We start from the raw sequence: 27,477 nt of genomic DNA, 5'->3' as shown, positions 1-27,477 counted from the left end.
CTTGGAATAGTATATGATGGTTTTGATAAGATAACTTTATTCTTACTGAAAAAAAAAATGCAGGCCTAAAAATCACAAAAGAGATTCTTGATTTTAGATTAAAAATATTGAATTCCTTCTTTAGAAGTTTCCTTAACTACTGTTTGTTCTAGAAACTGGAACAACTCAATCAATATCCAGACTTTAACAACTACCTGATTTTTGTTCTTACAAAATTAAAATCTGAAGGTAAGTAGGGTTTGTGTTGAAAGCTACTTAAAAGTTTTTTACGCTTTTTTTAAATAAGTCTTTGACCTGTACTAAAATATACGAAGAATTACTCATTTCAAAGGATTTCATTTTGTGGGAATCACTTGCTTTAAAGATGTGGAATGAAGGTGTTACTACTATTCAAAGCATTTGGATGCTTGATGAGCAGTTGTTAGTTGAGTGTTTTTGTAATAAATTCACTCATTCTTTGCAAATGAAAAGGCGTTTTGCTTCAGTCCTTGTACATGAATGTCAGAGAGAGATTGATTTCTTTTATACACAGATTGAATGTAGGATTTACTAAAAACTTACTATATATGTGATCATATTTGTATGATTGAAAGTTGATTTAACCAAAACGAAGTCATTTATAATCCCATCACCAGGTAATTGTTAATCCCTTAATTCCGTATTTCAGTTATATGGCCATGTACTATTTTAATTGTTAACAAAAAGTAGAATCATTCTATTCATAGACTCTTGTAACTTTTTAAAACATTCTAACAGTATACATGAAACCTTTTCATTAACTATTCTGCAACCATTTTAAATTACTTCTATAACAAAGCTTGAAAACTAATTTGATTTTTAAATGACATGGTCATTTGATTGTTTCCTATACATGTAATGTGTCTCTCTCGACTTTATTTATTACACGAATATTTATGGAGCACCACTCTTTGCCAGGCAGTTTGCTGGCTCAAGAGCAATAAAAGTGAACAGAATAATAAGAATTTCTGTCCTCATGGAGCTTACATTGTAGTGAGAGGTGTTCTTAGAGTTGAGTATTCCCTTCCTGGAATGTTGTCAGACACTCAGAATGCACTCAGGTCTTTTTTGAGCAACTGATTGGCCTCTAAATGAAAGCACTATACTTAGCCTTTCAGAAGTCATGGTGCTTCATTAGTGCTTCTATAGTTACTAAAAGACTACACTTGGAGTTGGGAAATGTCTTAAACTCTGACACTCATTTCATCTCTTTTTTCATCTACAAAATGCTTGTGTTAGACTACCAGACCGTATGTAGGGTTTCAACTCTAAGCACTAGCGAGCAGGTTAATGACCTTAAAATCTCGCTAATCTTGTGTTTATTTAGATTTTAATATTTCATGCCAGTGTATAGTGATTTATTTTGAATTATTTTAAAATTTTCTAGTTAATTTTAGGAATTTTGTGATTGAAGCATGTAAGAGAAACTTCAGAAATTTCAAAATTTAAATTGCAAAAAGCTAAAAAGTCCTTTGGCATATCTTTAAATTCAGCAGTTAATATTCTTAGTTTGATAAATACACATTAACGTGATGTGTTATTTCTTAATAATAGAAATTTTATTTTTCCCACATAGTAGTTGTAATCAGATAATGCTCTTAAGAACTGTATATTTAATAAATGAATTTTCTAAACATACTGTTTTACTTGAAAATTTTATTTTCACCAAGCCATCTATTCTCTGTCCTTAAATTCCGAATGTTAAGATTGTTATAATGTTATACTCTTTCTTAAAACTTTCTTGGGATATGAGGATACATCAGAAGTATTTTTAAAAGCAAACAAATGACAAACTTACAATTCAGATAGCAGCAAGAGAGGTTGGTATGTAACTGTCGCCCAGAAGACCTATGAATTATAAAACCATGAAAAGTTGGAAAAGGTTTTATGTAATATTTGCTATTTCTTCCTGTGTTTATTCATTTATTTGGGACACAAGGTTGCTATATCTAGTTTTCTGTTTTAAAAAATTAGCATTATGACCAACCATATTAAAGAAAGAGCACAAGTAAAGTCTTTAAATCAACATGCTTATTTATTTAGGAACCTTTTTGCCATTCCTGCAGTAAAATTTTAGATATGGAGAGACCTCAGAGGTCAGCTCCTCTCCTTCCCTCACTCTGCAAATGAGAATTGAGACCTAGTAAGGGAGTCTTTAAGAAAGAGGACACAGTTAATTTTAACTCCTTTCACCTTGTGATTTTTAAAAAACTCTCCATCTTGTAATCATAGTTGTAAAAATGGTATAGTGTGTTCGTTGTAAGCAAATACACATGCCATTTAAAATAAAATTATACAATGTATATATTGATATATAATTATATCAATAATTCATATTGATGGCTAACAAGACCAAAACATGTATTGCTCGAAGAAGTTAAATATCTGGCTATTCTTTTATTTTATGGAAGTTTTAAACTTTGAAGAGAATTTAGAATTGCTTTTTTTCTAAGTTACTGATTGAATGGTGGTAATTGAAACCAGGAAGAAATTTTTAGAGGGTGACATAAAAGACTCATAGGCTATGTTGTTGTGGTGGCTCTAATGGTTTATTTGCAAAGAAACGCAGTCTTTTTGTCCCACCGTGCTGTACCCTTGCAGAGTTCGATACCAGTCAGACTTTGGGAACATACTGAACTAACTAGAACAAGTTGGGTTATTTTATTTTTTAATAAAGTACGTAAAACAATAGTGCTGAAATAGCACACTGTGTTCAGTATACCAGCTCTCCACATCTTCCGGCCCTTTAAGGAGGGTGATACTATATACCATCCTCAAGTATAGACTCTGGAGACAAACTCCTCAGGTTGATACTTTGGCTTCGGCAACTCATAGTCAGTTCTGTGTGAGTTAGGCAAAGGCCTCAGTTTCCTTGTTTGTGCAGTGGAGATAAATTAATTCTTAGGTTGCGAGGGTTAAATGCAAACTACTTGGAAAGCACTTAGCAGTGTTCGGTATGTAATGAGCATTGAGAAAATGTTGACTATTGCTAATATTGTTGGTGATAATACAGATTCTTAAAGCATCAGTTATATTCTACTAATATTAAATCGGTTCTTCAGAATTTGTTAATATCATCTACGGATTAAACTTCTTTTACGTAGATTCTTTTTTATTTAAACTTCTGGAAATTTAAAAATTGTTTTACCCTCTCCCCCCTTTTCTTTTTAGCTCAGAGGCAAGTGAAAAACATGATATAAATGAACGGCAATTATTTGTTTGTGAAGGTGATCCCATATGTTCTTTGTCCACTTAATTTTTAATAGGCTATCTTTAGTGACTAATACTTTCATATCTAATTTGATGTTTGTATCAGGTTCCAATAAAGCTTGAGTACATTGGCCATATATAAACTTAAATTAAATCAGTGGTTCTCAACCAGGTGCAGTTTTGTCGTGTTCCCCACGCCCATCCCCTTCTCACTGCCCAAGGAGACTTGACATTATCTGGAAACATTTTTGTTGTCACGATTTGGAGAGGTAATCCTGGCACCTGTGGTCAGTGATACTGCTAAACATCTTATAGTGCACAGGACGGCACTCCTAAAGAAAGAATTACCTGGCCCAGAATGTCAATAATGCCAAGGTTGAGAAACCCTGAACTGTAAATCATGAAGCTAATCCTTTGTAATCATTTACAGTATATTTCCCCCCTGGTTATAGCAGATTAATGAAATATTACAATCAATTTTTTAATATATTTTAGAAGTTACATTCTTGATATATTTTGAAATGAAAACTACTTTAAAACTCAGTAGTATTGTTATTTTATTACAGATGAACCCACAAGATCATTGAGTGGTCTCATTTTGAAGAATAATGTGAAAGCACACTTTCAGAACTTCCCAAATGGTGTAACAGACTTTATTAAGAGTGAATGTTTAAACAATATTGGTGACTCCTCTCCTCTGATTAGAGCTACTGTAGGTAAGTAATCTGTTACAATTTTGCTTATCTTGTTTGTGACTGGGTTGGTTTCTGATGTGACTGATCATTTCCATAGGAATTTTTGTCATCCAATTCATGTTGCATTATGATGGGGAAAATTTTTCATTGCTTCTTTTGATATAATGTTAATGATTACAATAAAAGTTCTCTTAATCCTGTGAGACCAGGTTCACTAGTAGTTGCTTTATCAAAGTTGGTTAAAATGGGGTGTTAAAAAGTGATACTAGTGTAGGACTATTTCCCCCCCCCCCCGTTTTTAATATTTGCCTTGTATACACCTAATTAATGTCAATTTTTTAGTCTTTTTAGAGTATTTCAACTTGATTTCAGTGGAAGAACAAATTTCTATCATTTTATGAAATATTTTATGAAATACTGTATTAAAATGCTTAATTACAGTAACTGAAATAAGTAGTTCTGGGAACCAACACAACTGACTGTTGGTAAGCACACACATCCTCTGGTAGAAGCAGAAATAAACATGTACTATAGAATAGTCCACCAGTGGGTAGATTTCATATGCCATGGGGTTTCAGCAGCTATATTTCACAGGGACCTGGAAAGCTTCTGTTAATCAGGTTGGTTAAATAAGAACTTCCATAATGAATCGGTCATTTTCATTAAAAGTTCTCTGCTTTTGTATATTTTGTCTGCTGGTGGATTTGAAAAGTACATGGTTTATCTCTTACTTACCAAACAGAAGCTCTTTGTAACTTCCCTCCAAATATTAAACATTGCCATTATTAACACTCATTTTAAATAGGATATGTAGAGGGCATTTATAATTTGAGAAAAGGGTCTCACTCCCTAGGTTGTTCTTATGGACCCTTGTGTATGCCTGATTTTCTACCACTCTTGACACTGGTTTAAAAAAAAAAAAAGATGGTGAGTTCATACCAGTCTTTAAATTTTTTTTTAATCTTAACAATGCGTTTTGGAAATCTTGCCAAGGAAATGTATTTGGAAGGACCACATTTCAGTGACTGTGATAATCCATTAGATAGATGTAGAATTGTTTCTGTTGTTAAAGAATGTATAGTTGGTTTGTAATGGGTACTGCTGAGTACTCAGTTTTCACGCCCATCTTTGCTAAATCCACTGAGAATTACAATTTTTCACTTTTTGTAACTACAGTAGCATTAGAATTTTTTTTGTGAGTGGATGCAATTATATGGGGCCATATTAATTTGAATTTGTCAGTCTGCAAACATTCTTTAATACTGTCTTAGAAGTCATGAGTGTCAGCAGACTGTTAGTACCAAATTTTATCTTGTGTTTAATTTTTATTATTGCTTGTTTTAAAACATGACTTGGTTTCCTTTAGGCAGATCCAGAACTTTCTCGTTCCCACAAGTGTTATATTTTGACTTTGGGAAAGAATACATGGCAAGAAATAACAGATTTACTATTAGTCTTGCTGCTTTTTGATCTCACCAGAAAGTAACTTGATCTTTAAAATGATCCTCACCATATAGTTTAATTTTTTCAGTGGGGAGTAAATCCTGGCCAACAACTTTTCTCTTTACATTTTTTAGCTCTTTACCTTTGGGAGCAACCTTCTCAAAACCAGCAATGGAAAACTCAGAGAATTTATGCACACAAACAGTAGAATCTGTTGTTCAGTAATAATTATTATTATATGCTCTGCATTTTGTGTACATATCTCACTGAATTCTCAAAATAACTATGAAGAGAGAACTTTTTCTCTTTTAAAAATTTTCTTTTACAGAGTAATAATTTGAAGTACATATAATTTGCCTACTGTCAGTTTATACTCTTTAATTATGGTGCTGAAAGATCTGTGATCACTAAGCATATTACATTATGTTAACTAATATTAAATTTTCTAAGGCAGAGAAAAACACTGACAAAACTTTTTTGTTACATATTTCTGTATTTGCATAATCCTTAACTAACACAGCTAAATTACACAGCACAGTTGAAATAATCCAGTCAGTCAGAGTGACATGATCAATCAGCAAGCCTGTGTCACTCAGGCCTCCACAATCCATGATTACCTTGCCAGTGATTCATCCTTGATCCCCATAATTGGGAATTGTTGTAGGGGTGTATGGTCTGTCTTCAGGAGAGGGATTGTTGCCAACAGAGTGGGTGTGTAGGAATGTTCTGGACTGATGGCTCATCAACTTTCTCTACCATGGGTCACGGCTTTGATACTAGGTTAAGTCAGAGAGCTGTTCTTTGATGTGTTTTTATTTGAATCTAACAGTCATATTCATCACCTAGTAGTAAGTGTTGCTAATAACATTTTGGTGTATTTTCTTTCTACTCTTCTGTATGTATTTTTTGTAAAATAGGAGTAATTTTAATTAGTAAAAGTATTCTTGGCATTATTGGAGAAGAGCAAGTTGTCTTTTGTACAGATGCTTGTTAAAAAGAGGGTGAAGTGTTGGAAAACAAGATTAGAAATGGCTCTGATTTCTGCTGGGATTTTCCATAGATACACTGTGGTGATGCAAGGATCCTTGATAAATATTACTGTTGACATGATTTGCAAGTCTTACCATGATTTGGAACATTTAAATGTGTGTGTGTGTGTGTGTGTGTGCATGTGAACCCACTTGCAAGCACATGATATAAGCTCTTGGCATTGGCTTGTGGTTACCCACGAGGCAGTATATAACATAATGCAGTCACATTTCCTAAACAGATGTGTTTTCTTTCAAGGTATTTTGATCACAACTATAGCCTCCAAGGGAGAATTGCAGAATTGGCCTGACCTCTTACCAAAACTCTGCAGCCTGTTGGATTCTGAAGATTACAACACTTGTGAAGTGAGGATTTTTGCTTCATATATAACTTTTCTTGTCATGTTGTGTATTAGTAATCTTGAGGGGGAAAAAAATTCCTCTGAAACAAAAAACACCAAAACTTAGAGACCTAAAGTTACCTTTTTGTTTTAAGTCAGTGATCATTTACCTTACTGTTTTCTATAAAGACCATTAAGTTATGAAACCTCTTTACTATACTTCCTACAGAGAAACAGCTCCTGTTTTTGTATTTCAGAGCTATTCTTAGGTGTGTATGTGTATCATCAGCAAAGCTGTTGTCAAGCTTAATCAGTTGTAGTATTTTTCGAAGATGGGCTTAATTAAATTTCCTGAATTCCCAGACCATGGGTACATTTTCAGTGTCTCTTAAGTTGTTGTGCTGCCTCTTGCATGATACGTCTGAGGTGTATCTAGTATTAATTATAAATTATAATCTCTTGTTTGTCACTGATCAGATCAGTAGCAACCTTTCCATTTGGGGAGACAAGAGGGAGTCTGTATGGATTTGTTTTCCTGTAATTTCTCATCTGATGAGGACCTTAACCATCTCTTTCATTAGCAGGTGGAGACCTGCTAATGTTTTAAATGGAAATCATTTAAGATGTTTTGCCTCTTAAGGCAGTGACTTAATCTCCTCAAAAAAGAGCAAGTCTTGGAGGCAGGGCAGGTATAAAAATAACCTAATATAAAGGAATCAGGTGGTCTGTTTGACTTATGTTTATTGCCAAATTACTGGGGGAGGAGAAGACTAGGGAGAGGGGAAGCTAGCAAAAAGGAGTCTTGAAAAGTCACTCTTTTCCCTCCTTAAAAGGAAAAAAGCTTGCATTCTCATATATATGTTCTCTAGTAATGCCTTGGAAATAGACTAAGATTATAGGAAAACTAAAATAAAAATAATACTTAGCTGTAGGGTAACAGTTGATGAAAATTTAAATAGTGCTTTGGTACAAAGACAACAACATAAAAGACCAAAATCTTAAGTACTTTCCAAGAATAAAACGTTAAACTGATAATCATGAAATCGTGGAGCTGCTGTCATACAGTATTTAGTTAAGCTGTGCTGTAGAGAATAAGCACCAAGGTACTGCTGATACAGTTAAAAACAGTAAACTAGGTGGTCGAGGTAACTGATAGGCTAGATGTTGTATACAAGAGCTCGACAGATAAGCCACTTGGTTGTAAAATGGTTGTAGGGAAACTGCCTGTTGAATACAATTTTTATAAGTGAATGATTTATATGTAAATAATTTTTTAAGGTTTCTTCTTGCATTTCAAAAAGAAGTGATACAGTGGTTAAATAGACCTATACATAAACATAAGAGTTTTACATTGTTTTAACATACCAATATTTAATAAGAGAAAAATTAGTGTTGATTTAAAATTGACAAGAATACTTCAAAAGTTGTTTTTTAGTAAGATGTCATTACTTACAATCCCTGCCAACCAAAATTCTAATTCTGAGTCATTTAATGCTAAAATTAAAATGTGCCATTATGTTTAAATTAAGGTTTTAAATCAGTGGTATAATTTTTCTTAAAATTGATGATTAAATATATGGATTTCGTGATTCAGATTTTATGTGGGCTGAGAACATTAATCTGTACAAATTAGTTAATATTTTTCAATTTGCTTTTAAAATGGCTTCATTTTTAATTCTAATAATCGAAATGTCTTTTACAGGGAGCATTTGGCGCCCTTCAGAAAATTTGTGAAGATTCTGCTGAGATTTTAGATAGTGATGTTTTAGATCGTCCTCTCAACATCATGATTCCCAAATTTTTACAGTTCTTCAAGCACAGTAGTCCAAAAATAAGGTATCTATATAGCCAGTATTAAATTCATTTATAAACTCTGATACAAACCTAACCACTCCCTTATTTTGCATTACCTAGTACTTTTGTGATTGCATTTGCGCTAAGTCATGTCCACCTCTTTGCGACCCCAAGGACTATAGCCCACCAGGCTCCTCTGTCCATGGGATTCTCCAGGCAAGAATACTGGAGTGGGTTGCCATGCCCTCCTCAGGGGGTCTTCCCAACCCAGAGATGGAATGGGATCGAACCTACGTCTCCTGCGTTGCAGGTGGATTCTTTACCACTGAGCCAACTGGGAAGCCCTCTCAAAAGGAATGCATACCCATTGTTTTTAAATCTAAAGTAATTCTCATTGTGTCCCCACCCAGCCTCCTCCTCTTGAGAGTGAACAAGTCCTTTTAGACACTTTTACACTTTCTTACAAATTATTGCTCCACAACCTGCATTTTTCACTTGACAGAGAAAGAATGTGAAGGATATGTTAATACATAGAGAATTTTGACTCGGTCTTCTTAATGGTGTATGTGTGCGTATGGCTATACATACACCATAATATTTTTATAGAGGAATGATTAAATTCTTGCCAGTCTCCTGTAAATAGAAAAAAGCTTCAATGAACATATTTTAAATTTTGTTTCTAGGTCTCATGCTGTTGCATGTGTTAATCAGTTTATCATCAGTAGAACTCAAGCTCTGATGTTGCACATTGACTCCTTTATTGAGGTAAGATTTTCCTCCCCCCCCCCGCCCCCACCCCACCTTACTTTTGAGAAGGCTGGAAAATGTTAATTGTGTATAGTTTTATTTTATGAATGTAATAGCTTGTAATTATGAATTGGCAATATTTAAATTGCTTGTGATAGTATTAAAATTGGATACAGTATAAACTTTATAATTCTTGTTAACTGGGAAAAAACTATTTTTCTTTTCATACTGAGTTTGTTTTTTTTTTTCATACTGAGTTTTTTATTTGTATAAACACTGTGATATATGTTTGTTTGATACCTTGATTATAAAAATTTCTGGAAATTAAGCCTCCAAGCTCATTTGTGATAGGAACATGAAGAGATTGAGTAAATTTGATAAAGAATCTGAAGGTTTAGACTGAAAGGATAGCACTTCTATTTTTTCCATTGGTTTTCAGTGTAAAATGAGAGGTTTGGGAGAAAAACTGATGCATCTTAGTGAGCAGTTCTGAAGTTACTTTTTAATAAAAGCGGAAAGACGACAGATGTAGTTTTTTTGGCCATTCAACTCTACGCGGTGGAGTTTCTTTTCGGGACTTCTGCTCGGTAACAGTGATTTTGAAAGGGTTATTAAAGTTCCTTAAATATTTCACTTTTATTTTCATCAAATGAAATTTAGTCTATTCCTTTTCAGCTGTTCTTTTAAAAAAAAAAAAGATCCTCCAGAGACCATACTGTTGGTATTCCTGTCGGGAAATTACCAGAAAGCACTGAGGGAAAATTCTTTTTTTCCTCATCACTTAAATTGACAAACTTCTTTCTTAAACGACAGAGCGACTGAATTGAGCCAAACCAATCAACTAGTAGTAGTAGCCATTAGAGTCCTCAAGCCATTTGAAAACAAAATTATGCATCTTAAATGCATTTTGCTGAGTACCTACTGTGCCTGGTGCTAACAATACATAAATTTTATGCTTCAAGCTGCTTCAGTCTAGTTTGGGATAGAGGGTAGTGGACTACTTCTAATGTAGGTAGTATTAAAAGTCTGGAGAGTAAGACTGCCTGTGTTCAGATCCCAGCTCCACAGCTTAGTAGCTGTTAACCTTGGGCACCTCATTTAACTGGCATTTTCAGTTTTTAATCATTTAACTGGTATTTTCAGTTTTTAATAAAGCTAATAATAGACTCTACTTTGTTGGATTGTTATAAAGGTATTTGCTAAAAATGGAACAGTGCCTGATGGAAAGTAAGCACTCCACATGCTAGCTACTGCTGTTATTTTTAGAAGCAATAGTAGTTTTTGTTGTAATTAACAATAGTATTTCCACTCAGTAGTGTTCTTTCATAGATTATTAAAGAGAACAGTGATGGATACACCAGCATCTTATACAGAGATGTAATTTAAAATAAAATTTTCTGAAGATAAAAACTCCACAGGACCATACTTGGCAAGTGGAACAAGAACATTTCCTGACATTTAAAATTATTTTCCATTAGTGTTAAATACCATATTAACACTTCTTTGCTGCTTGATAACACAGTAAAGTTCACCCAGTTCTTCATCCTTTTCTTCAGTTACCAGTGGTTTTATCAGGGGTTGAAGTCATGCCTGCCGAGTCTGATGGTACTGATGAAAAGTGCTGTTGTTCAGTCGCCAAGTTGTGTCCAGCTCTTTGTGATTCCATGGACTGTAGTACACCAGGTTTTTCTGTCCTTCACTGTCTCCTGGAGTTTGCCCAGACTCATGTTCATTGAGTCAGTGATGCCATCCAACCGTCTCAATTCTGTGTCACCCCTGCTTCTCATGCCCTCAGTCTTTCCCAGCATCAGGGTTTTTCCAGTGAGTTTTTTCACATCAGGTAGCCAAAGTATTGGAGCTTCTGCATTAGTCCTTCCAGTGAATACTCAGGGTTGATTGATGAAAAGTGTATTGGTCACTAATACATGGCTAGAACATACCTTGATAAAGCTGGGTATTCATGTGTAAGACAGCATCAAATTTAATGAAAGCTTGTATATAAGCAGCACCTGCTGGAAAAACAGTACTCTTTCCGACTATCTAAAATTAAAAGTGCAACTACAGAGTTTTGAAAGCCTCAGAAATAGAGGCAGGATTTGGAGAAATTAAAGTTCTCACAATGCAACATACTGTCACATTTGATATTTAAATTATTCTATTGTCTTATCCTTTCTTTGTAATAAGATTTCAGATTCATCTATTTGGAGATGTTTCTGTGGTCCTGGGAAGAGACAGTGGGACACATTGGATTTTACTTAATTATTTTAGCTCTTTTTTTGCTGCTTTCAATTTGTGTGTTTGTGTGTAAATAAAGCCTCAGGAGTGAGATAGGGAAGGCTTACTGTTTTTTCTTCTCGAATCTCCACTTGAACCTCTTCAAGAGACAACTTCTAGTGAAGGCTTGTTGGTATAGTGAATTGGGTGTGGACTTGCCCATAATTTTGTGAAAACCAATTTCAGGTCCTCCACTTGCTTGCAAGTTACATGATGTCTAACTTGCATTTCTCTCTCAATCTGTAAAATTGAATAACAACATCTTGGAGTTGTTGCTGAATGGAGAACCATTCAGATTTTTTTTTTTCTTTTTTTCACTTTTAGAGAAGCTTGTTGAGAACAGCATCAGATTGATTGCTATCTTTATTATTTTTTAATAGCTTGACTTAGTGAACAACAGTTTAGGGTTAGGTTGTTAGAAACGCTCAGTATATATGTCCCAATTGTTGATGCTTTTACAGAACATGCACCTGTTAAGAATCAGTGTTGGTAGGAATACTCTCTTGACAGTAATTTTGAAGGGTAAATCAGATTGTATTTTAATAATTATCTTTACTTCTGGGTGAGCTGGATGAATGCTCCTCTGTCCTAATGACATGGTTTTATTCTCGAAAACTGAAAATTACTTCAGAACACAGCCACTCATACGCTTGTTTGAAAGAATGGCTATAGATCATTTACTGAAGTCATAATTTTTGGCAGTTAGTTTCCTGTGTTTGTCTTTATAATCTAATACTGTGGGCCAATTAATTCATAAGCCTTTATTTGTGCTATATCTTAGAGTTTCTTTAAATATTACCACCTTGCAGGTAATATTATTATGTATAAACCTTTCTAATATACTGGAATATTTAACTAGAAGAAAATTTTTCTTGTGCAATAGAATCTCTTCGCCTTGGCTGGTGATGAAGAACCAGAGGTACGGAAAAATGTATGCCGGGCACTTGTAATGTTGCTTGAAGTTCGGATGGATCGCCTGCTTCCTCACATGCATAATATAGTTGAGGTAATACAAGCAATTTAAAAACTTTCTCCTCCTCTTCCCCTCAAGGAAATTCTTGGACACAAAACATATAGTGTGAAATCACAGTTTTCTTATTTGTCACATTGTGGGGCGGGGGCTATGAAAATTAGTTATGATTGCCTCAAAATTATAAATAATCATTATGGTGATTTTTCTTTCATGAGATTTAAGATGTTATAGAGGAAAGTAATTTACAGGAGTAGATCACTTTTAACTGTAGTGTAACTAGGAAATATTTAGATTATTTGTATTTACTAGATACGACTTAGGCCAATAAAATTGTAGTAGATAAAAGTTTGTTTTCTACACGTTACTGGTAAGTTGATCTGATCAACTTTTGATTTATGGTAACAGATTTCTAAGTCGAAAATATATAACCTTTATAGTGAGTTCTAGTAGACCATTTAGATTTTAAAAGGTTCTCTTTCAGTTTTTATATGATTAAAATAATTTTTTTAGGATATTGTAAGTGCATTGATCACTGGTCAGCCATAATTAATGTAAGGAATACATAATAGCAACTTACTATTAGGACAGTGTAATTTATTGGGCAATACTCATTATTGCTCGAAGAGTCATGCCTAATTTTCATATTACTGAACATAGTTGTACTTGAAGGATGGCATCTCTAAGGCCTGTTAGAGGAAGGATAGCATTCATGATGTTCAGCAATTCCTTTTCTAAAACATTAGGAAAAATAGATGTAGTGATAAGGATATGTAGCAGCAAAATGGGAATAAATGACATTTTTGCTGATAAATCTATTGTCTCTGAAGTGTTTCGAAGAATCAGGTGGCATTGGTTGAAAATTTCATGAGTTTGGAGTTAACCAGAAAATTAAGAAAAATGTTTTACCATTTGTCATGTCACACCTGGGGAACCTAATTTGTGAGACTGCAGTTCTTTCTTCAGCTATGTTCTGCATTGTAGTAGGACATGGGAGGGGGTGACCTATCACAGTGGTTGTGTTGCTATATTTTGTAATGTGAGATGTTTCATTCAGGAATGCATCACTTGACCCCAGTTTCAGCCCCAGGTACATTGGGAATTGATGCCTTTGATTCTTTTGTTTTTGCATGTAAGGTTTTTATGGAGGGGTGGGGTTTGCCAAGCTGCACGGCTTGCAGGATCTTAGTTCCCCAACTAGGGATCAAACCCAGGGCCCCAGCAGAGAGAGCACTGAGTCGTAGCCACTGGATCACCAGGGAATTTCCTGGTTTTGAGATTTTTTTTTTAAAGGAGGTTTGGATAGATTGGGAGATCAGATAGATGTTCTTCCAACTAAATGAATTTGGCTTGGTATGTTCAAAGTATATGATAAACCTATTTTGTTGGCAACTAAAAATTGTAGTTGAAGTCTACTTTCTTAAAAAAAAAATCTTGTATAATATGTATATATCTTCTTAAGTATTGGAAGTATTAATATATATAGTTGACCCTTGAACAACACAGGTTTTAACTGCATGGGTCCACTCACAGACAGATTTTTTTTTTTTTTTTTTTTAAACTAAATCTAGTACTACATAACCCAAGATTGGCTGAAACTGCAGATGAGGAACTGCATATATGGAAGATTGGCTATATATGTGGATTTTTTTGACTGCTTGAGGGGTTGGCATCCCTACCCTTGGTTGGTTCAAGGGATAGTTGTAATTATAAGAGACAGCCTGGGTAGTTATATTATAAAAAGATGATCCATTTTATGAAAGGTTTAATGGAGTTTATTTTGAGAAGCAGACAGACATGAATTGGACACTTTATATTAGGCAACATTCTAAAACAGTAGTTCTTAAGTTTGGCTGCTTTTTAGAATTGATTAGGAGGCTTTTTTTAAAAAAATCCAAACCCTAAATTGAGAACTACTGTAAAGGGTAAGGCCCATAGCAAAGGACTCTTAACTTGCTGAAATTGGATTAGGTTTAATTGTATGCTTTGAACTGATTAATACTAAGGCTCTTTCGCTTACAGTACATGCTACAGAGGACCCAAGATCAAGATGAAAATGTGGCTTTAGAAGCCTGCGAATTTTGGCTCACTTTGGCTGAGCAGCCAATTTGCAAAGATGTACTCATAAGGCATCTTCCCAAGTAAGTATTTCTTCTTACCAGTGCTGTCTTGTTAACAGTGATTCCTCGTTTTCATATTTTTAGATTGCATACTTATGCCATCAGGTAGTGAAGTTGAAAGAAGTCGAGTTTAATTTTACTGATGATACGTATAAGTAAAGACATTTTTTTAAGAAGCAATTCCTTTTGTTTTCTAAACTACATGAGGGTGGTTTATGCTGTGAATTATAACTTATTTTGGATAATTCATGGCAGTTTTTTATAATCTTGTAAGTTTGACTGTGGGCTCTTCCCCCCCCCCCCCCCCCCCCCCCCCCCCACCAAAAGGTGGTCTTACTAGTTATGCTAAGCAGTTTTTGGTTAACATATTGTTAAGTCTACTTTTAAACCAATGAATGCTGTTAAGTCAGTTTTTTTGATACATTTTTCCAGTATTGAGATAAATTGAATTTGATGTAAAGCTATTATTTTTAGGTATATAACAGTGATATATGAAATACATATGAAATCAATTAAAGTCAGTTATTTTTTAAAGTAGTGCTCATGTTCTTTTGAAAATAAAATACAGGCTCATAAACTTAATTTTCTATATGAAAACTTAAACTCCATTGGATTTCCACCCCCTTAAGTAATCAGTTGTTATTTTGGGTTTGTTGTCTTTTAATGTGTTTTTTTCTGTGTTAATACTGTATGCATGTGTGCATGTTCAGTCGACTCAAGGGACTGTAGCCCACCAGTCTCCCCTGTCCTTGGGATTTCCCAGGCAAGAATTCTGGAGTGGGTTGCCATTTCCTCCTCCAGGGGATCTTCCCAACCCAGGGATCGAATCCACATCTCCTGCATTGGCAGGTGGATCCTTTATCATTGAGCCTGAGCCACCTGGGATGCCCAATACTGTATACCAGATGTCATATATTCAGTGTTTTGGAAAGAAATAAGTTTGATAGTATGAATAAGGCATCTATCTATAGTTACTGCTTAAAATTTTGATTTACTGTTTTGTGGTTGGCTCTTGTCAGTTATTATAAGTTGTGCCCTTTCGTCCATGTCTTTAGACTAAACTTTGAAGTACTGTTCCATCATGGTGTTCTCTAGTGAAGTTATACCAGCTTATAATACACTAGCAGTGTCTCATCTTGTCACAACTTTTGCCATCCATTAATTACAGTTTTTCTAATCTTAGCCATCTAATATGCAAACAAAAAAACCATTTGTTTTAATATGTTGTATTAGTGGAGTCACATTTTTTTCAGAAGTTCATATACTCGGATGTTCTCATTTTCATATAGTCAGTTCTTACCAAGAAAATAATTCCACCTATATTTTATTCTAGTCAATCTAGAATTTATTTGGGAGTAAAGTGTAAGGTATGCTAAATGGATTCCCCCCACTCACCCCCCACCCCACCAAGAAATTTATTCTTCTCTCTAATTTGTGATGCCACTTTTATCATATGCTTGTTTTTTACTGTTGGATCATATAATTCTAAGTCTTATAAAAAAGACATTAATTCTTATAAAGCTGAAGAGATTTTATTAATGCAAACCTAAGCTCTAACATTAGGAGATGATAAGAGCAGTTATAAATTGGTGGTCTCTTTAATCAGTTGTTATGTTTGGTTTGTGGTCTTTTAATATGTTTTTTTCTGTGTTAATACTGTATGCATGTGTGCATGTTCGGTCGACACAACGGTCTGTAGCCCACCAGACTCCTCTGTCCATGGGATTCTCCAGGCAAAAATACTGGAGTGGGTTGCCATGCCCTCCTCCAGGGGATCTTCCAGACCCAGGGATCAAACTGCATCTCTTGCATTGGCAGGTGGATTCTTTACCACTGAGCCACCTGGGAAGCCTGAACCTTAGCTTACTCATCTGTAAAATAGAGATCATTATACCTTTCTCATTATAAAGAAGTTGCTTTATTAATCAGCCCACAGCTGGTACTTATATGAGTATGAATTTCTTTTGCCTATTCATTCTTTTCCCATGCCACACAAAACAATTAAAGATAGAATTTGGAAGCAGCAGGCTGTGGACATTGTTAGATGTTTCCAGAGTATTCTCCTACCTTTTGTCCTCATTAGACTAATTTTAGTATGTATGGTTGAACAGTGAGAAAACAAAGTTTAAGAAACCTGTCAAAGGTAAAAACCATCATAGCTGCAAGAGGAACTAAAGTTAGTTATTTTGACCTTTACCTAACATGTTTTGATACATATTTTTTTAACTAGTCATAAATATTTCAGTATACTTGAAATTCCATGTTTACAGACATCATTGTTCTCTTTTGGTGACTACATAATATTTAAGATTGAATATAATATCCTAACTTAACTATTTTCTTATTGAAAATTTCTTAAGAAATGAAAATTAAAATTTCTAAACTTTTACAGACAATGCTAATCTTGTCCATAAAGCTCTTTTTTCCTTTTTGCATTATTTCTTTTGAATAAATTCCTTCAAATTTTCTGTTTTTATATTTTAAACACTATCATCTCTTTTAATAAAAGGAATAGAAATACTGAATATAGGCTCATTGTAAAAAATATCAGCCATTTAGAAATAAAGTAGAAGATGGATATTGTCCCTTTTTAGCCTACTCACTCACTTCTGAAGATACCGGTTTATTGTATAGCTTTCCTAGTTAGCCTGTGTATATAAGTAATTATATAGGTAATCTTATTTTTTAAATAATTTTTTATTGGAGATTAGTTGATTTACAATGTTCTTTTAGCTTCAGATGTGCAGCAAAGTGAACCAGTTACACAAGCACATATATCCACTCATGTTTAGGTTCTTTTCCCATATAGGCCATTACAGAATTTTAAGTCGAGTTCCCTGTGCTCTACTTAGTCACCTATTTTAAATATTGTCGTCATACTCAGTCACATCCAACTCTTGTGACCCTGTGGACTGTAGTCCACCAGGCGGCTCTGTCCATGGGATTTCCCAGGCAAGAATACTAGAGTAGGTTGCCATTTCCTTCTCCAGGGGACCTTTCTGGCCTAGGGATCAAACCTACATCTCTTGTATCTCCTGAATTAGCAGGTGGATTCTTTACCACTGTGCCACATGGGAAACCCATTTTATATAAAACTGTGTTTAGTCAATCCCAATCTCCCAATTTATCCTGCCCGTGACCATAAGCTTTTTTTCTGCATCTGTGACTTTATTTTTGTAAGTTCATTTTACCATTTTTTTTTTTCTTTCCACGTATAAGTGATATGATATTTGTCTTTCTGTCTCTGACTTGACTTAACTCAGTATGACGATCTCTAGGTCTGTCCATGTTGCTGCAAATGGCATTATTTTTGTTCTTTTTTTCGGTGAGCTTCTTTTCATGTGCTTTTTCTTTTTTGCTGTCTGTATGTCTTTGGAGAAATGTCTGTTTAGATCTTGCACTTTTTGATTGGGTTGTTTGTGTGTTTTTTTGTTTTGTTTTTTTTTTTTGAGCTGCATGAGCTATTTGTGTGTTCTAGAGATTAATTCTTTGTTGTGTGCTTTGTTTGCTACTATTTTCTCCCATTCTGAGGATTGTCTTTTCTTTTTATTTATGGTTTCCTTTGCTGTACAGAAGTGTTTTAAAGTTTAATTAGGCCCCATTGTTTGTTTTTGTTATGTTCATTAGGAGGTGGATCAAAAAAGATCATGCTGGAATTTATGTCAGAGTGTTCTACCTATGCTTTCCTCTGTAAGTTTTATGGTGTCTGGTCTTAAATTTAGGTCTTTAATCCGTTTATTTTTGTGTATGGTGTTAGGGAGTGTTTAATTCCGTTCTTTTACATGTATAGCAGTCCACTTTTCCTGGCACCACTTACTAAAGACACTTTTCTCCGTTGTATATTCTTATCTTCTTTGTCATGGATTAGGTGACCATAGATACATGGGTTTATCTCTGGACTTACTATCCTGTCTGACTGAAACATATTTCTGTTTATATGCCAGTACCATCCTGTTTGATTACTGTAGTATTGTAGTTAGTCTGAAGTCAGGGAGCCTGATTCCTCCAACTTTGTTTCTCAAGATTGCTCTGGCTATTCAGGGTCTTTTGTGTTTTAAGACAGATTGTGAGATTATTTGTTCTAGTTCTGTGGAAAATATTATTGGTAATTTGATAGGGACTGCAATGAATCTGTAGATAGCTTTAGGTGGTATAGTCATTTTGACTATAGTGATTCTTCTAATTAAAGAACATGGGATATCTCTCCATCTGTGTCATTTTTTTTATTTCTTTCATCAGTATCTTACAGTTTTCTGAATACTGGTCTTTTGCATCCTTGAGTAGGTTTATTCTTAGGTATTATTCTTTTTGATGTAATGGTAAATGGGATTATTTCCTTAATTTCTCTTTCTGATCTTTTGTTGTTAGTATATAGGAATATATACTGTATTTCATTATGCATCCTTTATTTCTTTTTCTTATCTGATTGCTGTGGCTAGGAATCTCAATGTTTTTAATACAAATGGATGTGAGCTTATGTATTTTGCACCTGTGGTTTTTTTGTTTTTCCAATTTCACTGTCATTTGTTTCTTTGTTTATGACTGTGTGCATCCAAAAGTAAGATCCTTACAGGATCTTAGTTCCCCAACCAGGGGAACTACAGTGAAAGCCCCTACAGTGAAAGCACAGAGTTCTAAGCACTGGACTTTGGGGGAGTTGCCAGTTGTAATTTATTTTTAACCAGGCCCTTAGTGATGAACATTTAGATTGTTTCCATTGTTCTTAGTCTTGCATCACGGAACATCAGTCTTTAAGAATTGGGAATGTTTGTTCATGTATTTGGGATAAATTCTTAGGGGAGAAATTGCCAAAAAAAACGAAAGTATTGTTTTTATTTTTAAGCACTCTTGACAAGCTATCTTGTCCACTCTAAAATTCCATCCAGTAGATTCTATGCATGAGTATTTAAAAGGCCTAAGATATGTATTAGGAGTACTCATCATTGGAGAAGGGCAGACACAGAATAGCTGTAAGGCAGTATTAACAGTAGTGGTGGTATTATTAGTATTCATGAGGTTGTTGAGACTTTGAGATCTTTAGATCTTTGCTTCATGAATTTCTGTCTTTATAGGTTGATCCCTGTGTTAGTGAATGGCATGAAGTATTCAGATATAGATATTATCCTACTTAAGGTAAGGAAACTATCCTCTTATGAATAAGGATGTTTATTTTCATTGACTTACAGATCTTTGAATTTGATTAATAGGACATTTATTTAGAGTAGGCTCTATTTAAATAAGCTTTCTGTTATATAATATGCTATGGAGTTCAAAGGTAGAAGCAAACACAATGAATTTGACTGGCAGATTCTAGCTTAATTGAAACTAACTAGTTGGTGACACTAGGTGAGTTAGCATGAATTTCCTGATATTTCTGACTGTTTGGGGTTCATTTTAAAATTATCTTAAATATGTTCTGAATTTGATTCAGATACTCTAGGTTATACCAGATGTTGGGAAACCGTCTTACGTGGTTCAAAGTCCCTGATAATCTAGCATGGGTTATGTGATAGCCTGTTCTCCCCTTCACAAAGAGCTATTTTCTACACAGGGGCAAGCAGAAGATGTATACAGCTGACCCTTGAACAGTGGGATATTAGGGGCACTCACCTCCAGTGCAGTCAGAAATCCCTGTATAACTTCAGAGTTGGCCCCTCGTGTCCATGGTTCCATATCTGCAAATTCAACCAACCACAGATTGTGTAGTGGTCTAATACTTAATTTACTGGAGAGAAATCTGCATCCTGTTTGAACTGGACATGCAGTTCATGCCCATACTGTTCAAGCATCAACTGTATTTCAGAATCATCCGTCACACTATCTGTGGGCCTGTAGGTCAAACCCATACTGTTCAAGCATCAACCGTTTTTCAGAATCATACGTCATGCTGTCTGAATATTCTCATTCTTTTACCCATATACATACTATTAGCTTATAATGAGTATAACCAGAATTTTCCTTTTAAAAAATACACAGGGTGATGTTGAAGAAGATGAAACAATTCCTGATAGTGAACAAGATATAAGGCCACGGTTTCATCGATCAAGGACAGTGGCTCAGCAGCATGATGAAGATGGAATTGAAGAGGAGGAGGAGGATGATGATGAAATTGATGATGATGACACGATTTCTGACTGGAATCTAAGTAAGTCACAGAGAAGCACAGTCGCCTGCTTGGATAACAGTTTAATTGAGAAATAACTCACATCCTACAATGCCCTCATACCTGCTTCACTTAACCATACAAAAGAATACAATTTAGTGGTTTTCAGTGTATTCATAGAGTTGTGCAACCATCACCTCAGTAAATTTTGAAACATTTTTGTCACCCTAAGAGAAACTACATACTTAGTAGTTTCTCCCATTTCCTGAACTCCTCTGGACATTTTCTGTAAGTAGAATTATACAAAAAGTGGTTCTTTATGACTGATTTATCTGTTCATCAGCAGATGGACATTTTATTTCTCCTCGTTGGCTGTTGTGAGTAGTAATGCTATGAACAGTTGTACAAGGTTTGATATGTGGTCCTAAGTTTTTGGTTCTCTTGGGTATATACCCAGGAATAGGATGGCTGGATCACATAGAAACTTTTATGTTCAATATTTTGAGGCACCGCCAGACTGTTTTTCACACTTACTCCGCCGGCTGCTTTCCCCCTAGCAGTGTCTTAGGGCTACAGGTTCTCCTCATGTTTGCCAGTGCTTTTTGGGTGTCTTCTTCTGGATGTGAAGTAATGATCTTATTGTGGGTTTGTTTTGTTTCTTCCTGATGGGTCTGTTCTTCATTTGCTTGTCATCATATTCCTTAAAAAGACTTTAATCTCACAGTGTCGCTTCTCAAAGGGGGATAGGTTTTGTTGGATACAAAATATGTAGGAAATGTGTTTTGTTGGATGCAAAATGTATGTTTGATACAAAATACATATGGAATAGGAACGTTGGCCATGGCTTTTCCTGTTTTTGTAACTTATTTTTTTAATGTCATAATTTGCATGAAGATTGGTTGATTATCATGCATATTTCTTTTTTTTTTTTTTTTTATCATGCATATTTCTAAGATAATGTAAATCCCTTTCTCATCCAAACTTCCAAATATGCTTTTTAAAATTTCTGTTTTCAACATTAGCTACAAATCTACATCATCTGTTCAGCCTGCGTTGCGGGCCACACACTAATTAATAAATCTGGGGAGAACCTAGACACCTGTGTTTCAGTTTTGCTTGGGTGCTGGTTTTTAAATCTTTACTTCTATAGTTCACAGCACATTGGATGTTTTGGGCCACTAATTCTTTGCTGTGGGCTTGTCCTGCCTATTACAGGATTTTGAGCAGCATCCCTGATCTCTCTCCAGTAGATGGCAGTAGCACAGGAGATTAGAGGGAGAACACACATAAGATTGCAACAAGCAGCAGTGTCTTGAGATATTGCCAGGCGGTCACTGGGACACAAAATCACCACCAGTTAAGAACCACTCTGTGATTCAGAAGACTGAGATTTCTAATAACTGATGGCATGGTTAGGGACGTGAATGATCGTCCTGAACTGTGTCATTCATTTGGAATAATGCTGATTATTCCAATTTAGTTCCCTATAACTGTTCCTTAGAGTGACCAGTGTGCCCAGCCCTAGGCCAAGGGCTTTGTATGCATATCACGTTTAGTCTTTTCAACAGCCTTAGGTAGCTAAAGATACTGCAAAAAGAGAAACTTGCCCAAGGTTAGCATAGCTAGTACTGGTGGCACATGTAGTTCTGGAACCCGTATGTTACAGAACAGGAAAACCCAACGTCTTCATTACTATCACAAATTACTTCCCATTGTATGCCAACTGTAAGATTAGGGGGAGGATGAATTAAGATTTAATGTGGATAACTGCAAAAGTTATTAAGTTGCCTTGGGGAGGGAGGGGGGCTGCTTCTTTTCACTCATCTGTATGTTTTTCCATAAACACCTACAGGCTTATCTGTATGGGTTTACCTTAGTCTGTCAGGCTTTTCTTTCTTATACTTCATCAGTTCAGTTCAGTTGCTCAGTTGTGTCCGACTCTTTGTGACTCCGTGGACTGTAGCACGCCAGGCCTCCCTGTCCATCACCAACTCCCGGAGTTGACTCAAACTCATGTCCATTGAGTCGGTGATGCCATCTAACTATCTCATCCTCTGTCGTCCCCTTCTCCCACCTTCAATCTTTCCCAGCATCAGGGTCTTTTCAAATGAGTCTGTTCTCGGCATCAGGTGGCCAAAGTATTAAGAGTGTCAGCTTCAGCATCAGTCCTTCCAATGAATATTCAGGACTGATCTCCTTTAGGATGGACTGGTTGGATCTACCTTGCAGTCCAAGGGACTCTCAAGAGTCTTCTCCAACACCACAGTTCAAAAGCATCAATTCTTCAGTGCTCAGCTTTCTTTATGTCTCTGCTTTTTAATATGCTGTCTTGGTTGGTTGTAACTTTCCTTCCAAGGAGTAAGCATCTCTTAATTTCATGGCTGCAGTCACCATCTGCAGTGATTTTGGAGCCCTCAAAAATAAAGTTTGTCACTGTTTTCACTGTTTCCCCATCTATTTGCTGTGAATTGATGGGACCAGTTGCCGTGATCTTCGTTTTCTAAATGTTGAGTTTTAAGCCAACTTTTTCACTCTCCTCTTTCACTTTCATCAAGAGGCTGTTTAGTTCTTCTTCGCCTTGTGCCATTAGGGTGGTGTCATCTGCATATCTGAGGTTAGATAAGTTAAATAAGCAGGGTGACAGTATACAGCCTTGACATACTCTTTTCCCAATTTGGAACCAGTGTGTTGTTCCATGTCCAGTTCTAACTGTTGCTTCTTGACCTGCGTGCAGATTTCTCAGGAGGCAGGTCAGATGGTCTGGTATTCCCATCTCTTTAAGAATTTTCTAGTTTTTCTTATACTTCATAGATAATGCATTTTTTTATAAAGTGAAGTTTTTAGCAACCCTGCATTGATCAAGTCTGTTGGTGCCATTTTTCCAATAGCATTTACTCGCTTTTGTGTCTCTGTCACATTTTGGTAATTCTTTTTCAAACTGTTTTGTTATTATTACACTTGTCATGACAGTGTGTCATCAGTGATCTTTGGTGTTAACTGTTAGAATTGTTTCGGGGCTCCGTGAACCGTGCTCATGAGACAGAGGACTGTATGTATGTTGTATGTGTTTTGACTGCTCTGTCCACAAGCCATTCTCCATCCCTCCCCCTCTCCTTGGGCCTCCCTGTTCTCTGAGATGCAACACTGTTAAAATCAAACCAGTTAATAACCTTTCAATGTCCTCTTGTATGTTCAAATGAAAGGAAGAGTTGCATATCTCTCACTTTAAATAAAAAGTTAGAAATGATTAAGTTTAGCAAGGAAGCAACGGTAAAACTGCAGATAATGGTTAACATTTTTTTAGCCTTAAAATGTGTATCAATTAAGGTGTGTACGTGGTTTTTTTAGACATAAAACTATTGCACACTTAATATAAATGACACTGTAACTTGAGCATAACTTTTATATGTACTTGGAAACGAAAAGTTTTATTTGACTCACTTTATTGCAGTGGTCTAGAATTGAACCTGCATTATCTGAGGTATGCCTGCATCTTCTTTTTTGGAGGAGAAGCTGATTTTCCAGAAGTGAAATCAGATTGTGTGTACTTTGATGATTCTTTTCTGCACATCATATAACTCATCCTGTATTAATACTTAAAAGATTTCATTTTGTTTCATGGCAGTGTAATATTTATATGAGTGGAACTACCATACAGTTTAACTAAGATCGTTACTGATGAGTAAAGTGTTATTTCTGACCAGTGTAGCAGCTTTTTTTTTTTTTTTTTTTTAAATTGGTAGTCATATACAAAATAAAATACTTTCATGATTACTGATTCTTGTCGTGAAGTGTTTTGGTCAATAGAATTTTTTTCTTTCCTGTGATTACCTCCTATTTCATTGAATTATTTAAAACTTTGTAGAGATAAAAATGTGTTACATACAACAAATTTTCTCTACATATAGATAGATTTATAGATACATAACTGAATGATAGTAGAAGTTAATATAACATTTTTGAATTAAATATTTCCTTAGGAAAATGTTCTGCAGCCGCCCTAGATGTTCTTGCAAATGTATATCGTGATGAACTTTTGCCACATATTTTGCCCCTTTTGAAAGAACTACTTTTTCATCATGAATGGGTTGTTAAAGAATCAGGCATCTTGGTTTTAGGAGCAATTGCTGAAGGTAAGTCTAAGTCAGACTTAAACTGTAAAGTCCTCAATAGGTGTAAATGTTGACAAGGCTACTTTAAGGAATAGTTAAGCAGAAGCAATTCACATACTTTGTTTACTGACTTGTGTTCCTAATAAGACAGTTGAGGTAGATAGACTGTGATCCACATTAACCTTAAAAAGAATATTTGAGTCTAAAAGCCATCTTAGAATGAGTTTTTACTTTTCAAGCTAGTTAATTATTATTAAACAACCATAGACTGACTTACAGCCCCAGCCAGATATTTTGCAAATGCTTTTGTTATAATGAAGAGAACAGAATGAGAGGGTTCTGGTATCAGAAACATCCCTACTGTTAGAAAAATAACTTGCATAGTTAGGTGTAAGGAACGTAAGTCAAGTGTCATCGACCCTAGAAAGAATTATTATTCTTTCCTAGCTGTAAATATCTATCTATAAGAAATTGAAGCATTTTGCATGATTTCTGTATCAAAAGTAAAATGAGCTTTCCTATCCCTACTAGGAAGACAGGGAAGCCTGGCGTGCTGCAGTCCATGGGGTCACAGAGTCAGACATGAGGGGGTGACTGAACAACAAACCCTACTAGAAGATACTTAAGAGCAATTAGCTCTCATTTCAGTTAATTTAAAAGTTTTGAAATATTATTAAATGTCCTTATTAGAATGGAAATGATTGAATATTTTTCATGGATGCATCTATCAGTTTAGCATTCAACTGAAATAATTTTAACCAAATTTGGCCCTTCCTGAAATATTTAGGGTTTTTTTCCCCTAGGTTGCATGCAAGGCATGATTCCATACCTGCCTGAGCTCATTCCTCACCTTATTCAGTGCCTCTCTGATAAAAAGGCTCTTGTGCGTTCCATAACGTGCTGGACTCTTAGCCGCTATGCACACTGGGTAGTCAGCCAGCCCCCAGACACGTACCTGAAGCCATTAATGACAGAACTGCTAAAACGTATCCTGGATAGCAACAAGAGAGTACAAGAAGCTGCCTGCAGGTAAGACAGATTGATAGCAAATTGTTAATGGTGGGAGAAGGGAGTGTGAAGATTTCAGGGAGAAACTAACTTTCAAGACTGTGACGAAATGTTGATATTAAACTATTAATGGGATTTTTGTTATCCGTATCTGCCAGCTGATGGTTTTGCAAATCCAAATGAGACTCTTAACTAGAGATTTGTATTTGCTATTTTCTTCAAATTTTTGTTTCCTCACTGGCTATAACATTAGCATTATCTTTCATCCTCATTTCCACAGATATTTGGAGTGGTTGTGGCAAGAGTCCTATTCTTGGAGAAATACAAAAGTTTGATCAGGATTGACTTTTTTAGTCTACAGTCAGCTCCATAACTCCTCAGGAAGTCCCGTGGTGACCACCCATCTGCCATAAGTGGTTCAACTCCAGTAACCACTTTTGTCAGTTGCATTTGGGGTTGTCTGTTCATCAGATCAGCAGTTTCACTACTATCAATATTTCAGTTTTCTGGAATAAATCTTCATCTTCTAAAAAGGCTTGCCATTTATGTTTATAGTTCTTAATTTTTCAAGTAGAATTGCTTCTGCTGTTCACTTTGTTAATAAGAAAGAAATAGCTGCTGAAAGAGAGGAAAGTAAGTTTAAGTGTAGTTAGACTCTACCAGATTTGAAAGAGTCTTAATTCATAATGATATGAAAGAAAGTTAAACAAGGGAGCTTTGGTGGTTAATAGCACCAAATTTTTTTTCAAGGGAAGGGAGGGTACACATTATGTTTGCTTTCTGGTAGATGTTTCATTCAGCAGGATTTTTTTTACTAATTGTTAGACATAATAAAATGTGCTTACACCCTCTGCCATCTAAAATTTATAGGCTAGTAAGGTATATAATTTGTGGAAAGTGCCATGAAAGAAATATAGTTCAGTGTTAATGAACAAGACTGTAATTAACAAATGGCTTAAGCCTGTCATTTTAGGAAATTCCTGCCTGGCTAGGACAGAAGAATATAACCTTAATTTTATAAATGAAGGGCCAGATACACCTTAAAGTCAAGAGAAATTTAGGTATAAGTTGAAGTAATTGCCCTGAGACCCTAGAGTTTGTTCCTTTCTTGTGTATTTGTCCTAACAAATAAGCTACAAGTAAACAAATTTCTGATAACAAATGCATTGTGCATTCTCATGGATTGTATAGGGCTTAGAGAAAAAATTTTAAACTTTACTGAAGAAAAATTGGCAAACATAATTGCATATACTTAAAAGTATACAACATGTTGATTTGATACACGTAAATATGGTAGAACACTCACCAAGATTAACATAGGTAACTATTTTGTGAGAATGCTTAAGATCTACTCAGCAACTTCTAAGGACTCAATGCTGTATTAACTGTCATCACCATGCTGTGTATTAGGTACTTTGGAATTTATTCTTATAGTTGAAAATTTGTGGCTGCCAGCCCCTCATTCCCTCTCCCACTAAGAGAAACATTTGCGAGACCATGATACTGCTCTGTTCTCAGACGTCTCAAACACACTGTTAAAAATGCTTCTATCATTTTGTGGCACTTGGTATGCAAATGAAGGTTGAAGAGTTGGGTTTTTTTTTTTTTTTTAAT

The 27,477-nt window shown here is 35.2% G+C and overlaps 1 protein-coding gene across 3 annotated transcripts in view; it reads left to right on the top strand.

Moving 5' to 3' along the window:
* Positions 1 to 27,477, top strand: part of TNPO1 (transportin 1) — an 89,139-nt gene that overhangs the window by 41,204 nt on the left and 20,458 nt on the right. For all 3 annotated transcript variants that reach the window (XM_061129567.1, XM_061129568.1, XM_061129569.1), the window contains exons 3-13: positions 153 to 228; positions 3,795 to 3,944; positions 6,654 to 6,760; positions 8,438 to 8,571; positions 9,213 to 9,294; positions 12,434 to 12,556; positions 14,543 to 14,661; positions 19,713 to 19,773; positions 20,617 to 20,785; positions 24,724 to 24,876; positions 25,659 to 25,884. In XM_061129567.1, coding sequence (XP_060985550.1) covers positions 153 to 228; positions 3,795 to 3,944; positions 6,654 to 6,760; positions 8,438 to 8,571; positions 9,213 to 9,294; positions 12,434 to 12,556; positions 14,543 to 14,661; positions 19,713 to 19,773; positions 20,617 to 20,785; positions 24,724 to 24,876; positions 25,659 to 25,884 — 1,400 coding nt within the window. The remainder of the gene's footprint in view (positions 1 to 152; positions 229 to 3,794; positions 3,945 to 6,653; positions 6,761 to 8,437; positions 8,572 to 9,212; positions 9,295 to 12,433; positions 12,557 to 14,542; positions 14,662 to 19,712; positions 19,774 to 20,616; positions 20,786 to 24,723; positions 24,877 to 25,658; positions 25,885 to 27,477) is intronic.

This window comes from Dama dama, chromosome 25, assembly GCF_033118175.1.
Source record: "Dama dama isolate Ldn47 chromosome 25, ASM3311817v1, whole genome shotgun sequence".
NCBI classification, from domain to species: Eukaryota; Metazoa; Chordata; class Mammalia; order Artiodactyla; family Cervidae; genus Dama; species Dama dama.
Note: the sequence above shows the minus strand (reverse complement) of the source record. Positions and strands in the feature narration are given on the sequence as shown.